The following is a 14,812-nucleotide window of genomic DNA, read 5'->3' as shown; positions in this document are numbered from 1 at the left end:
ATTTTGTTGTTACTGTGTTGATTGTGAATTAATTGTATTGAAACTATCTGAAATTTAGTATCATTGGGGGACAGCATTAAAGCTTAATACGTAGGCAGATACAGGTAATGGATAAAACACATCTGTGCATTAAAATAAGATTCATATTAAAGTTTCCTCGTAGGGAAGGATATATGCAGTACGTTTGCAGCAGCATCCAAAATATTTGTCTTGCTTTTAAAACTTAACAGAACTATGGAAATACTGTCCTGTACATAGGGCTTTGTGTAGCAAGCTTTCTGCTTCATGTGGATCTTTAAAATGTTCAGTGTGTTGGTGGCATGTAATATGAAATACATTGATTTTATTATCCTTTCATAAATGAGACTATCATACCAGGGATTGATACAGTTTACATGCTTTTCCCATATAGCTTTAATTTGCTCTGCAAGTTATTTTCTTAATTAAAAAAAATTTCCAAGGACAGAGCTAATACATGTGAAACTGAAAATCAAAGCTCTGATATTTGTTTACTTTACAAAGACAAAAGCATTCTGGAACAATCTGAATAAAGCATCTGCAATTCAGGACTGAAGTTTCTCTTGTTTTAAATAAAATGCAAAAATGATTTAAATTCCACTGCTGTCTTAATCATACTAAGTCCTAATAATGATTGTTCTTGTTAATCAGGTGGTGGTGGCAATGACAACTAGGAAGTGGAGGAATAAAACCAAAATATTTGTAATTTGACTTTCCCTTATTTCGTATTGCTCATTTCAAATGGATGGTATAACTTGGGCATGCGGTTTTGAAGGGAAGTATGCTGAGACATGTAGAAAAATCATACTTGGGATAAGGAAGTGCTTTCAATTGAGCATGTTTTTTGACAGTTGGCTTTGCTACTATTATTTTGGGTTTCTGAGTGGAAGTTTAATGATAATGTCAGATTTCCAGAAAATTGCTCCATTAAATTTCAGACTTAATTTGTAGGAAGCGAACATAACTGTGGACAGAAGGTGGATGTTTGAGGATTGCTTTGATGAGCTTACACAAGTAGTCCACAAAAGCCTAGTGCATAGTATTGCAGAACAAACACAATGTTTGTCTTTTGGGCTATGTGGGAGAACAGTTTAAAAATCTGAAAGCACACTTATGTGTTACTGCCTTTTTTTTTTTTTCTTTGAATCCATGGGCTTCACTGAGGGCTGCTATCTCAGCTGAAGCAGTGCTTGAGGGTTAATGCACAAACGGTTAATAACTGCTTCCTATCTATACCTTTCAGGGTCCTTTAGTGTGGATTAATTTCATGGCAATTCTTAACCGAATTTTTCTTGGTTGCTGGTTCATGGCTTGAAGTTTTTCTTGCAAAAAAAAGTCAACTTTGACTTTATTCATTGAAAAGCTTGTATGGACCCCAACATTCTTACTGGCTACCTGAAAGATGGTCTGAGTAGTTGTGGGTTTTATGTGACTAAAGAAAAGTTGGTATCAGTGGTCGTAATGGTAATCTTGAATGCTGACAGTCAATTTCTGACGAAGTAAGAAGTTTAAATGGACAGTTATAAAGAAGGATATGACATCATGCACTTATGAAGTACTAAATATTTATTACATTTCTGATGACTGTCATATTAAGTATTTCAACTAAGTCTGAAATAAAGCCCAACTTTAAGTGCATTATTGTTGCTCTTAAGTTCCCTTTCTAAGGTAATCTAATAATGTAGGAGAAAGATCTTTGTCTTAAAAACATGTCTCTTCTGCCTGAAGTATGCATATACCTCTGTATTCCTGTGCTCCAAATAATTATCTTACATGTACACTTGTCATGTATCCTACTGAAAATAGCTTTGGTGCTTGTCTTCTAACCAATGCTGTAGTTTTCTCAATGAGAAAGTAAATGTGCTCATTTGTAATCATACTTATTTTACAGCTTCAGCAATATAAGGCTACTTCTTTTAAGGCAATGGTCATTTGTTTTTTTGTGCTTGTGGGTTAGGATTAAATGAACAATCTTTCTTACAAGTCACTTTAATTTGATAACTATTCGAGGTAATAAAGCAAGCTACTTGCATGCTGCTGTTAAAACTTTTGAAATGAGTGGTTTAGAGATTTTTCAGTTGTTTAATTTTTTATAGTTGTTTGAACTCCCTTGTGTGTCCACAGTTCTTGTGTTCCGTGATTGCCCGTGCTTATTCCTGTTTATAAGTTCCACATTTTTCACAACTTTTTTCCTTCTTCCCTGATTCTTTTGGATCAATAAAAAAAATATTTGTAAATTTAGATAATCTGATTTTGTTTAACAATAGTGTATGAAAATTTAGGTTACTATTGTAACTCCTTCCCAGCCAAAACCCATACAGCTAACTTGGGGAAGAGATCTCAGAATGTAGTTATGAATAGTAATTACTCTTACTCAGTTGTGCTGCTGATTAGAGAGGACAGGAAAATATTAACTCTTCATTTCTGGAAAACTTTCCCTTATTCCTCTTGAAAAGGGTTTTTATCGGCAGTAAGAAATTGTGCATTGTTCTGCCAACCATACATACAGTTGGTATGATCTAGAGTTTGTTACTCGTTTTAAAATATTACTACTTATTTTCAGTGTATTTGTGGTCTCAAAGTCCTATATGAGGTTAGAGACCAATTTGTTCCAACTACCATATAAGTACATATACCAGAATGTTTGAATAATGGAATAGTGAGAGATGAGTAAATGTCAGTGTAGATTTGGGCTTGTTCCACAATGTGGTTTATTTTGACCTGTTGGTCATATCTTTTAATGTTTTTGTACTGCCTTAGATACAGAAAGGCTTTCAGTGTCGAAAGTGGCGTGGCGGTGTAGTCAGCACAGAGATGGTATTTTAAGAATCTTTGCTAAACAATCACTCTATGCAGTCATGGTGGAAGGAAAATATTTCTTATAGCTGGCAAGCATGGGAATACTAAAAAGTGCTATGCTTGAATCAAAATTTGCTGTTTAATTTTAAAAATAAGTGCAAGAAATTACAAGTAGCCAGAGCATTTTCTGGTGCACTGCTGAAAGGCAAAAGTGAAGGCACCACCCACAACTTCCCCCATAACATTTTGAATTCAAATTAAGGAAATGCTATCTGAGGACTTTTTGCAGGAAGTGTAGGTTTGCTTTCCCCTCTTTCCCCTTCACCCGCCCCCTTTTTTTCTGTAGTAATTACTGAAGCCATTGGTGTAGAGAACTCAGACAGTGGTCCAAGTGGGATGCAGAGAGCTGGTGTGGAGAGCTGTACGTACTGAACATGGGTTTTAGTGAGCAGAGAAATAACAGTTCTTGATGGCCCACAAAACCTGCAGCAGTTTGGGAGTAGTCTGCTGGAAGTCAGTGTCCTGACTGGAATCTGAACATAATGAAAGCATCTTTATTTACCACCAGTGTCTCTGTAAGCCTTAGCACTTCATGTTAAACACTGGTGCTCTTCCATGTTTCACAGATAGGAAGAAGAATATCAGCTGATCCAATAGCTCTTATTCTTACATCATCCCTCAAGTACTGTGTAAATGCTTCATACTGCTTCTAAATTCTCTTGCACAGTATGTCTTGATGAAATCCGACTATTCCTTTTCATATACTAGTGTTTAGCATAACTGTAATATCTTACCTATATAATTTCATGCTGATGCATCTTTCTAGATATAGGTAATGTTATTTTTATCTTCTTATGGCAGAGTGCCCATGATTTGTGAAACTGTTATTCACAGATGCTTGTGCACAGGACAATATATTGTGCTTGGGAGGAAATGATTAGTCTGAAACTTGAATGCAAAGGCTTTCTGGTCAAATTTGTTTTACATGGAACACTATGTCCTTCAAATCACTGGTGACAAGCTGAAGCTCCTGTAAAGTGATGCTTGCCTTGTGTTATGCTTTCACGCTGCTATGTGAATGTGTCTGCAATTTATAAGTGAGTTTTTAAGCAAATTCTGAAGATACCCATTTTCCTTTATCCAGGCCCACATCAAAGGGACGTGACCTAAATGCATTTTTACTCTGTCAGTGTCTAATTTGTAATTAGTATCAAGAACTACATTTCTAAAGAAGTACTATAAATGAAAAACTTAAGTACATAGTGAGATACGAATGCAGCAAAGTTTTAGAATAAAATCTCAGGAATACACTGAAGATTATAAGAAAAAAGGATATATTATTGTTAAGGAGTATACTTGCTGTCCTGTATTGGCATACTTATTTTATCATCACAGATCTATTCGGTCATTATGGAAAAACTTACTACATGGTAACTACACAGAAGGGTTTTTTAATAATTTTTTTTCAAATTGTCTAGCCAAACACTCCCCTCCTCATCAGTTAAGATTCCAGCACTTATTTTCTCTTTAATACTAGAGATTTTAAGGAAGGCAAAATAGGAGTTACTGAAGCTATAGCCATTTTGGGCTATGGGGGAGAGCAGTTTTTTGGCTTGCAGAAGTTTTGAATGCCTTTTCCTGTAATTTTTTTTGTCAGTGCTAGCTTGTTATCCTACAAAAATAAGCATTTGTAATAGCAGCAGCCATTGTTAAAGTGGGTGTAGTTATTGTATACTTGGCCTGTGGCTAGATTAGCTGACAGATAGCACCAAAAAAGTGGTCTTGGTGCTCAGGGAGACAGAGCACACTCTGTACCTGGGGGAGCATTGTGTGAGCATTAAGGAACTGAAGACCCTGAGTCTGGATCTTCATGGTGAGAGCCAGTTCACCTTTTGCTTTCTGCTGCTAGAAAACATGCTGTTCAATATGGATCTACCACAAATTGGGTGAAGAATTGCTATAGTGTTGTATTTTTTCACCCAGCAGTTACTCAGATTAGGCTTGCAATTAATTTTTTACTTTATTTCTGCACCTTAGGAAAGCTTTTTATTCCAGAGTCAGAAATATATGTGGAAACGCTTAGTCCACTTTGCCTTTTGAGCAAAATTCAGTGTCTGCATGAATCTTCACAGGACAGGTACACTGTGTACACAGATACACAGGACAGTCTCTAACTGTCAGTGAGTAAGACGTATCTCTTTAGCGAAAAGTGCCTGTTTAGTATAGCATATTGCTCCTATATCATATGATATTAATGATATTAATCCATTATTATTATTATTTTATTATTATCCATATTGATAAATATATGGACAAGAGATATGAGAAGCAAATAAAAAAACTTAGAGCATAGACTTAAAAAAAATTAATACCAAATAACAAAACTAGACACATAAATTTAGGAATAAAACCAAACAACAAAAACTAAAACAGAAAACCAAAAGCAAACAAACAACAACAAAAAAATTGGGATGATTAGGATACTAGAGTCCTGCTTCATGACTCCTAAGTGCTACTTCAGTACAACTAGTAGATAACAGTAACAGTTGATTATAATTGTAAGCAGTATACACTAAGAAACAAGTATAACCTTGGGGAGAAATAATGGTTATCATGAAACCATATCAGTCAAATCATTCTTCAGAAGAGAGCAAACATTTTAAACTTCTTTCTGCATCTCTGGTCTCCTTCTGTAAGGCTAGTGATTTTTGGGGTTTATAGCTTTTTGAATTTAGCTTTAAATCATTTAAAGACTTAGTGGTTTTGAGTAGTGTCAGATTAGTTCTCCATTTGCCTTACACTTACTGACCAAAATTTGTAGATTATGTTATGTGTCTTTGCTAGGAATAACATACTTATATGCCTTTATGTTTTTTATTTCCTTTCTTTTGTTGCTTATTTTTATTATATTTGCTTAGAGAAGTTTAAAACTTTCTTTCTGGCAGTGGTCTTGGAACATTTGATATCTGCTGATAATTCTGTCATTTTGAACAGTGTCAGAATGTTCTGCATTCTCTTTCTTGTTTATAACTGCTTCAAAAATTATTTATAGGTTGTGGCTTTTGAAATTCTGTGTAGCTCATCCTGTCCAAGTCACTTGTTTGCATGCTATCTTATTTCTACCATTCCAGTTGGAGGTGGAGAATGTAGTATACAAGTTTATCTGCTCCTCCCTATGATCCCTATGATCTGAAGCTGACTCAAAGCATAATTTTTTTTTTTTATAAAATACCTGATGGTCTTCTGTGTTGAGGACAGGGGAGTTAAATTGGCTAAGAAACTCTTTATCCCGTGCATTATGTTTGGAGATATTTTACTCTGCTCTGAGAGTCATCCAATATATAATAAGCAATTTAATCTTTAAAAGTAGGACAGACACTTGAAAGAGTATGAATGTTCTCATATACCTGATAAATGGACATTAAAATTATAAAATATTATTATAAAAATAATCTCCAATGACAACTTTGGTTTAGGACTTCTGTTTTGGGGTTTATCCTGTTTTTAATCCTATCTTTCTTGTAATGGCTTCAGAGTTTTACATCACCAAAGACCACATACGCTCTGACTCGGTTCTTTATATCTTGGCCAATCACATTTCACCTCATACTCCTGTTTTGGGGTGGGACAGGCTTGAAGAATCTGAAGTGACAGATCAGTTTGGTGCCTAAGAGATTCAACTTCATACAAGAAGTAAAGAATTTGGTTCTGTTTAAAGGGGAGTTGACTTATGTGATATATAACAAGTAAAGACTTGATCTTAACACTTCAGCAAGAGCCAGAGGAGGGCTCTAGTGGGCTAAACTGAGGGAAAAGAATCTTCTAAAACCTGTACTTGAGATCCTATAACCTGTTGCAGATGAACTAATCATGTAGTTGACTGTCAGTGAGCACTCATATTCCAGTGTTTTTAATGACATTACTGCTGTTCTTGATGAAAGGCCCAGTAGTATGTTACACTGTGATGGTGCAGAATTTACATATTCTCTTTAGCTGATGTAACAGGAATTGGGCATACTGGGATCTGCCCTCTGTTAGGATACTGAACTTTGTCACACCGTAATAAATTATGAACCTTGGTATAAGCTGTGTTATCACACTTCAGTTATTTTATTCAAAACATGTAAGATTATGAAAATATTTAAGCTGCACAATTGTTACTAGCTTTGGGTCTCATGTATCAGCATAAGTTATCTACCTTCTCTAATTTCTAGAAATTAGTAATGGTAGAAGCTTTTAGGTTTTGAGAGATAAAACACCATATTCTCTGGAAAGCATTCAGTATGAAAGTAAAAGGTCTGAGATCATGTAATGTAACTACTATTTTTTACATGTTGAAAACACCACAGTATGCATATACCTTGATGCATCTGGATTGCTATTGGGAGTCTAAATAATGATGGAAAATTAGACAGCTACAGGAGCTTTTTGTAATACTTGTGTCATATGTCTGATAGCTTAGAAAACATGCAGGAGAGAGCAGCCCATTTCATTAGCTTTGTAACAAGCATTTGTTGCAAACAGAGGCTGTTGTTTCTTGGCTTGGTTTGTAGGAGTCGTCTCACAGGAAGGATGATCCTTCTTGACCAGGGCCTGTGAGGTTCTACTGAAGGAGATGGCTCATTTGTGGAGTTAGAGCTTTGGTTGTGAATATTGTCCTGTTAGCAGTGAAATATTCTCTTTGACAACTGCACCTTTTGACATACTAGTCTTCAAGGTATGTCTTCTGTAGCAGAATATTAGAACTCAATTTCACAGTTATATAACTTTCTGCTTAAGTCTCTATTTTAAGGAGCCAGATACATAGGTCTCTAGGAAGTAGTGTGTTCAGTGCTGTTAAGTGGCAGTACCAGGTTAGGAAAGTTTTCTGGTAAGTTTTTCATTTTAATAAGATGTGCCATACCTGATCTTTTGCTTTCTTAGGATGGGCACAAATGGATAGATGATAAATGCCAGCAGTAGTGAATCAGCAGGAGAAGAATGGGAGACTTACAGGAGAACAGACTGTGCCTTGTCCATCCTGATCTGATTCTTTTTACTGATCTTGATATCATTAGAAGAACTTGATGGCAAAAGAGCACTGCTGGAACTGTAAGTGGCAAGAAGTTATCTAAACACTAATAGCTGCCCTCCTCAATTCAGCGAATGGCTAACTCTTCTGTCCCCGCTCCCCACACTAAGCACTGCTCCTTGCATGCCTCCTGGCTGGCCAATTAGACCAGTGTTCTTGGGATCTGTTTAGGCCTGGGTTGCATTTTGCAGGGTTTCAATATTCTTAATTTTTGCTTAAGATCCTCAAAATGAGATCATTTTCTCTCCAAGTAAGATAGCAGAGAAGCCAAGACATCTAACTGTTGAGAAGCACAGGAAAAGGAATTGGGGCTGCAATTCAGCTTTCGTATACCACTATATACCCTTTGTAAGAAAAATACTTGCAGAGAATTAGTATTTAAATTACTGAGCTATTAGAAGTAAAGATTTGCTTGTGTATTTCACTATCACTTGCTAAAGTAGCATGTCTACTACATACCTTGTTTTTAAAATACTGAGTCATTGGTCCATAGAAAACAAGTTGTTAATATATCTGACTATTTGATTACTGTTTGCAAGTCTTCAAAATTAAGACACAGAAACAAAGGATGTTTTGCCTTCTCTGTTGCACAGGATGTTGCAGTAGATTGTTTCCATGCGGTACACTAATCTTATTGTATTTAGTTTTATAGTTCATGAAACAAATAATCCAAAGTGAGTAAAGCAATTATTAATGTGCAGACCACTTAGCTTATGCATTAAAAACCAGTATTCATCACACTGTTGATCTTGCTCTGTACTTCAAAACTACAGTTTAGATGCATTTCTTTGGAATTTCTTGGCAGCAGCTGATGTCTCTTTGTTTAAAACTACTAATACAAAGAATTCATAAGATGCTTAGTGTTGCCTTACAGGGGCAAATTTTAAACTTTAAAAATTATCAGAAACAAAAAACCAAAGCCTTTTATTTTTTTTGCCTGATTCATGAGAAGCTGAAACATTTAAGAGCAACAACCTGGCTTCCTGATGAATAGAGGGGTAAGCTGTTGAGAAAGGTCAGACCCCATGGCCCAAGCTAGTGTGTTCTCTGGAGGCTTGTTTTTCACCTGCTCACTTAAGTACTACCTTAACTATTTGTGGCTACCTTGACTCATGAATAGGTGCTGCTGTATGAAGATCAGAATTCTCTGTACCTTGCAGGATCAAGTCCTTGGTGGAATATGCTTTGGATGTCATATTTTTATTTTGTGCTGTGGTGCAGTGATATGGAGACTGGCAGCCTAGCCCAGTGCCATGTAGGAAAGCTTCAGCTTGCCTGGAATAGATGGAGGAGTTTGCTATAGATTAAATAAAATAAAAAATATTAATTAAAAAACCCCACGGGTTTGGGTCATGAAGTGAGGGGGTTTCTGCAGTATGCAAGAGTTTTATACAGCCATGGGAAAAATATTTTATCCACAGACCCAGCAGACAAGAGTATTTAATGAATATTTTAGCCAAGCCTTGAGTTAAAATCCAAATTGTTTTGATCACTTCAGAAGTCATGTTCTGTAAATATATACAATACTTAAATTCTGCATAAGACAACTGTGGTTTAGTGAGCAAAAGCTTTCAGACTCTGTTGGTCTTTCCCATCTGCATGGAGAGAAAGCACAAGAGTTCTTTGTGCAGGCTAGAATAGGTTGGTTTAGCTGTCACATGAGAGGAAGATAGCTGCTTCTTCTTTTTAGAGAACAGGCAGAGATTATGAAGCATCCACTGTTGTATTACATTGTTCATGAATTCAAGTCCCAGGGCCTCTAAAAGACTTTTTTTACATCAATTGGGAAGTTAATCATGATTATATGAACAAATGAAATACTGTGTCATTCTTTCACTGCTGAGGTGGTGTTTTCTGTCTGGTATACAAAGTGTTCATGCAACTGAGATGGTTCATGCCATGGAATAACTAATATAAAACACCAGATTAATGATATTTTAACTTGCATCTATTTTAAAGCTGTGCTTTTCTTATCAAAGATTTTTTTGTCTTTAAACAGATTTTTTTGACTGAGGAAAAAATGTAAAGTTGACTGGTTTTACATAGTGGTTTCTTTTGTATTTGAAACTTTCAGGCACGTTCTTCATTTGGACTCTACCTGCTGCTATAATATCTTTGCTTTTCAAGAGTTATCACTAGTGTTTGTTTCTAGAAGGTAATAGTACGGAATTCAATTCTGGGACAAAAATTATTCTTATGTGACTTGCATTAGATTTAGAATTAAGCATTAATGCTTAGCCTCTGAAAAAACATTCATTCTTAGGTGGATTGTGTTTCTGTTTATAAACATTTTTAAGTCTTTAATCTCTAGACACAGTTCTACATATCCAAAATCACTTATTAACAGTAGGTTTAGATTATAGGTTGCTTGAAAGAAATTTTTTTTTTTTACAGTATCCCTTTGCGTGTTACATTTCAGCACTGGACAGGAAGAATTATTTCCTGCCTCAGAATCCTTTGTTTCCTTTGTCTCTACAATGAGAGGAAAAAAAAATAACGGGAGCAATGTCCTTTTGACCAGCAAAAACTTCTCTTTTTTTTTTTTTTAAGTACGGATTTGCGATAAATGACCCTAGTAATACATTGCTGCTGAAGATAGGAATTGTAATTTTAACATCATTGTATTACAATGATTGTTACAGGGAACACGTTGTAGGTCATCATACAGTACCTAAATGCAGTTGTGACTTCATAGCTAAATGTTTTAAAAGCTGAGACTTCATGCAAGGCAGCAGCGGTTATAGCTAAATTATTATATAGCTCTGTCTCCCACTTTAAGTTGTGATCTTACTTTTGTAATAAAATCTCATTCTGACAGTTGGCTTAACCAAGCTTGCTTATTTTTAAAGAGCACTAACCTCATTAAGAGGGGTGGGGATCATGTGCTGCTGCTTAAGAATGTGGTTTTCTTGGTGATTTAGCAGATAGCTCAGCAGAATCAGGAAATCTTCCAGACTGTCCATATTTGTTTTTCAGTGTCTGACAATACCTTTTGCTTTTTTTGTTATTGTCAGCAATCGCATGCAACTACTTTGCTGTAGATCAAAAAAGTACAAGTCCAAATGGATTTAATTTTTATTTTACAGATACAAACATGCTATATAATTTGCTATTATTGTAACCAACTTCAAGAGTTCTTGAGTCATCAGTCACTCAGAAAGCAATTGTCAAGGCCACTACCCTTAATTTCATTACTTCTGTGTCTAGTTTAAATATATTTTAGGCCAGGTTGGATGGGGCTCTGAGCAACCTGGAAAGGTCCCCCTGCCTGCGGCAGGGGGTTTGGAACTAGATCATCTTTAAGGTCCCTTCCAACTCAAGCCATTCTGTGATTCTGTGATACTTAACTGTGTGTTAGTTTTCTGAGAAGAGTTGATACATAGGAAGAGGCACTACGTACATAGTTTCAATCTTGTTTATCCTATGCAGATGGAAAATTTTCACCATTAATTTAGATTCATTTTGTAAATTGTATTAAAATAGAGATTGCAAGCTTTGAATTGCCAAGGAATGCATGAACCATTGCAGCACTTGTGAAACTACTGGTGAATGACATGACATAGACTAATTTTTGTATTGGTTTTATATTTGTCAAGATCTTCATTTTTATTGGGTGTTCAGTGTTACAAGCAGTACACACATTTTAAACAAATATCTCCCTAAACAGGTATGCTTCAAGTGGGAGATTAACAAATTAGCTTAAAAGGCTTGTTGATCTGTTGAAAATAATGTTTCAGCAGCTGCATTGTAAGGAGAGGGAGAATAGGGTGGCGCAAAGTTTAAGAATGCTGTGGCATTACACTTTAACTAAAATTAATTGTGTTTATGACTTTTTTTTCTTTGCTGTAGTCGTGACATGGAGAATAAAGATACCCTCAGGGGGTTGCAGAAGATAGATGACCGCCCAGAAGAGCGCATGATCAGAGAGAAACTCAAGGCAACGTGTATGCCAGCCTGGAAGCATGAATGGCTAGAAAGAAGGAGCAGAAGAGGCCCCGTGGTAAGTGGCACTGGTGAAAGGGTAACAGCTATTACAAACAAAAATGCCTTAAAATTCTTTCTATTAAAAACCTCTTTTTCTTAAAATTTTTCCTACTCTTAACGGTCGTCCTGCCCGTTTTTTATGAGGTGTTTAAAAGAAACTGTGGGTGATTTTCTGAGATGTACACGTTCGTTGAGCTTTGTTTTTAGGCAAAGATGTTATCGCTGTGCTGCTGCTTTGGGTACTATCACGTACTACTGCGGCAATACTGCCCTCTAACGGCAATAACCAAAATAGCTACCGTTCATTAGGTAGAAACTTGCTTAAACCAGCAAAAAAAATAAAACCCAAACTGAGCTATTCCTTCAGCCTGGTCTCAACTCTGCTAGACTTTGGATGACAGAGTATTCTGTTAGCCTTCATTTAGCATAAATGGCTTGGAAGCGGTTTTAAGAAATGCAGATAGATCAAACCCCAAAATTTTTAAGCCTAGTTACGATTCTGTTCAGCATACTGCTGGTTGATTAATAGCCACTACTTACCTATAAATGTAGTTGCATTGGCTGATGTGACTCCTGTGTACCTATTGATGGTAGTGCTAATTTAAAGCTAAGATCATCGGATGCAGTAAACAAGTGTTTGGGGGCAGCTTTTCTAGAACAGAAATAAGTGGGTTCTGTTGGTTCTGTCATGAGAAATAACACTGAAAATACTTACAAGTGCACAAAAAAAACAATACCTCAAAGGGTCAAATAATACCAAACAATTTTTACTTGAAAAAATTTAAATACATCTGTGTTAATGCATGGCTTGAAATTGTTTCTCTGCTCAGCCTGCTTCCCTTGAGGTTTCTGGGTGTTTAAATACATTTGATGGTCCAGATCCTCAATTACTATAATTTACATCTTAAATGTTTTCAAGCACTAGCAGCTGGTAACTTTAACTTGTCTGTAGACACAATATTTGCATTCTGACTTCCCAGCAAAGAAGCATTACAGTAATTGGTAGGAGGGGAAAAAAGGCTTTTTATACTTCTCTTCTATCCCATTCACTTTAATAATAACTAGGCACTAATTCTAGATGTCTCTTCCTACACATACCCTAAGCAGGGAAAGCCCCTTTCAGTTTTCGTCTCAATCAAAGAGACCTCTGGAACTTTCTAGTAGAGTCTGCTCTGTTTATCTCAAGTGTTACTTTGAGCTTCCTTCTAGTTTTAAGTCAAGCCTCTGAGACATCAATAAATGTAGAACTAAAACTGAATCTGCTCAGTGTGACTGTTTTTAATTCGATTCCCAGGACCTTACTCTTCTTATGTGTTAATGTGGGTCTGACAGGCAGACAACTGAAAGTTGTGTTGAAATACTCCAATCCTCAATGTCAAAATTTAAGTGTTCATGCAACAAAGCACTGTATTGGAAGTGTATGTACTCCCTTTACTTAAGCATGTGTGTCTATCGATGTCATGCAGCGCTGTGCACAGTGATTAGCTCAGATACCAGATGTGGTATACCTATTTAGCTTGTATGGCAGACAAAAAATGTTGGTGTGGTTTTTACGGGACATAGCTGATATGGTTTGAAGCTGGCTCCCTGCCAAGTCTCCAAACCTTACCACCAGAAGTGTCCCCCCCCCCAACAAAAAAAAACCTCAGGGAGAAGAGGGAGAAAAAAACTAAGAAAAAACCCGAAAACGAGAGAGAGGACAACCAAACTGATATATATAAATATATTTACACTTATATACAATTTCACAAGGGAAAGGGAAAGGGGAAGGGGAAAAGGAACAAAACTAAAATAAAATATATATATATATATATATATATATCCCAATCAGTAGCCCGAGATCTAGTAACTAAAGAACAAAAGAGTTAGCAAAGAAGATATCTCACTACTCTCCTGGGACAACCGAGAGTCGCTCCGGAACGATCGCCGGCAACCTCTGTCTCCCAAGGTCGGCAAGGCCTAGCCAGGCCTCGCTCCCCAACACGGCAGGGAACCTGCACAGCAGGGAACCTGCACCTCCAAGCCGCCGGAAGGAAAGAAAAGCGAAGGCCTCTCCTCCTCTCTTCTTATAGTCTGGCTTACGTAAAAATCGTAGGGAATACTGGGTAAATCTGGACCCTTCCTTGGTTACAAACTGGTCACCAAGGAAGGCTTAGCCCAAACCACCACAATAGCACACCTGGTTTTGCTGGCTTGCCTCTAAGTTTAAAGTTTTTACTTTGCATTAAGTGTTGTGCCGTAGAAATAGTAGCCCTAGCATTTCTCAGCTGGTTCTGTATGTAATGGATGGATCCAATATTACAGCTTTTAATAAGCACACAGTGCCTGTAGAAAGAAATTCTTTTGGTTTCTACTGTCCATATGGGGAAACTGCTGTCCTTTGAAGTATCTTGAATGACAATTGTAGAAGTATTTGGAGAATCGAATCAGTTGGTGCCGCAACTAACATAAGTGGCACAAATGGACAGAAAGAAAGGTTCTTGCTTTTGTGTTGCATGTAAATCAATAAGACAACCCCTATTAGACATTAGGAGTAGGAGCCAAGGAATGTGCAAACTTTGGATATCTATATAATGGCTTAGTTTTGATTAATTTGTTTTGCTTTAGTGTAAAATTACCAATTTTTAATTCTAACACATGGTTTAATTCCCACAAGGTGGTGAAACCTATCCCTGGGAAAACAGATGGATTGGAAATGAACAAACTCTGTCTAGAACCTCAATCTGAAGGACAAAGCACTGCTTCTTCACCTACACAGAAAGGACGACGTAGTCCTTCTCCTAGCAGCTCCTCTTCATCATCTGCTAGGACAGTTAAATCTGAGTCACCAGGTGTTAGAAGAAAAAGGGTATCTCCAGTGCCTGTAAGTTGCAAGCTGTGATGTAATTTTTAATTTTACTATATTCTACAATCTCTTGCTTATAGGGGCAGAAGGTCCTC

At 36.6% G+C, this 14,812-nt stretch overlaps 1 protein-coding gene across 2 annotated transcripts in view; it reads left to right on the top strand.

The window, feature by feature from the left end:
* The window catches only part of MAP3K1 (mitogen-activated protein kinase kinase kinase 1), a 58,832-nt gene that overhangs the window by 22,023 nt on the left and 21,997 nt on the right, over window positions 1-14,812 (top strand). Inside the window, exons 1-3 of one of the 2 annotated variants that reach the window (XM_027708171.1) lie at window positions 1,201-1,214; window positions 11,738-11,888; window positions 14,529-14,735. In XM_027708171.1, coding sequence (XP_027563972.1) covers window positions 11,745-11,888; window positions 14,529-14,735 — 351 coding nt within the window. In that variant the 5' untranslated portion in view covers window positions 1,201-1,214; window positions 11,738-11,744. Of the gene's footprint in view, window positions 1-1,200; window positions 1,215-11,737; window positions 11,889-14,528; window positions 14,736-14,812 lie in introns of those variants that run through there. The other variant, XM_027708172.1, reaches the window with a different exon arrangement.

This window comes from Neopelma chrysocephalum, unplaced genomic scaffold (assembly GCF_003984885.1).
Source record: "Neopelma chrysocephalum unplaced genomic scaffold, ASM398488v2 Primary Assembly neopelma1_95701, whole genome shotgun sequence".
NCBI classification, from domain to species: Eukaryota; Metazoa; Chordata; class Aves; order Passeriformes; family Pipridae; genus Neopelma; species Neopelma chrysocephalum.
The sequence above is the reverse complement of the archived record's forward strand: the minus strand, read 5'-3'. Positions and strand labels throughout refer to the sequence as shown.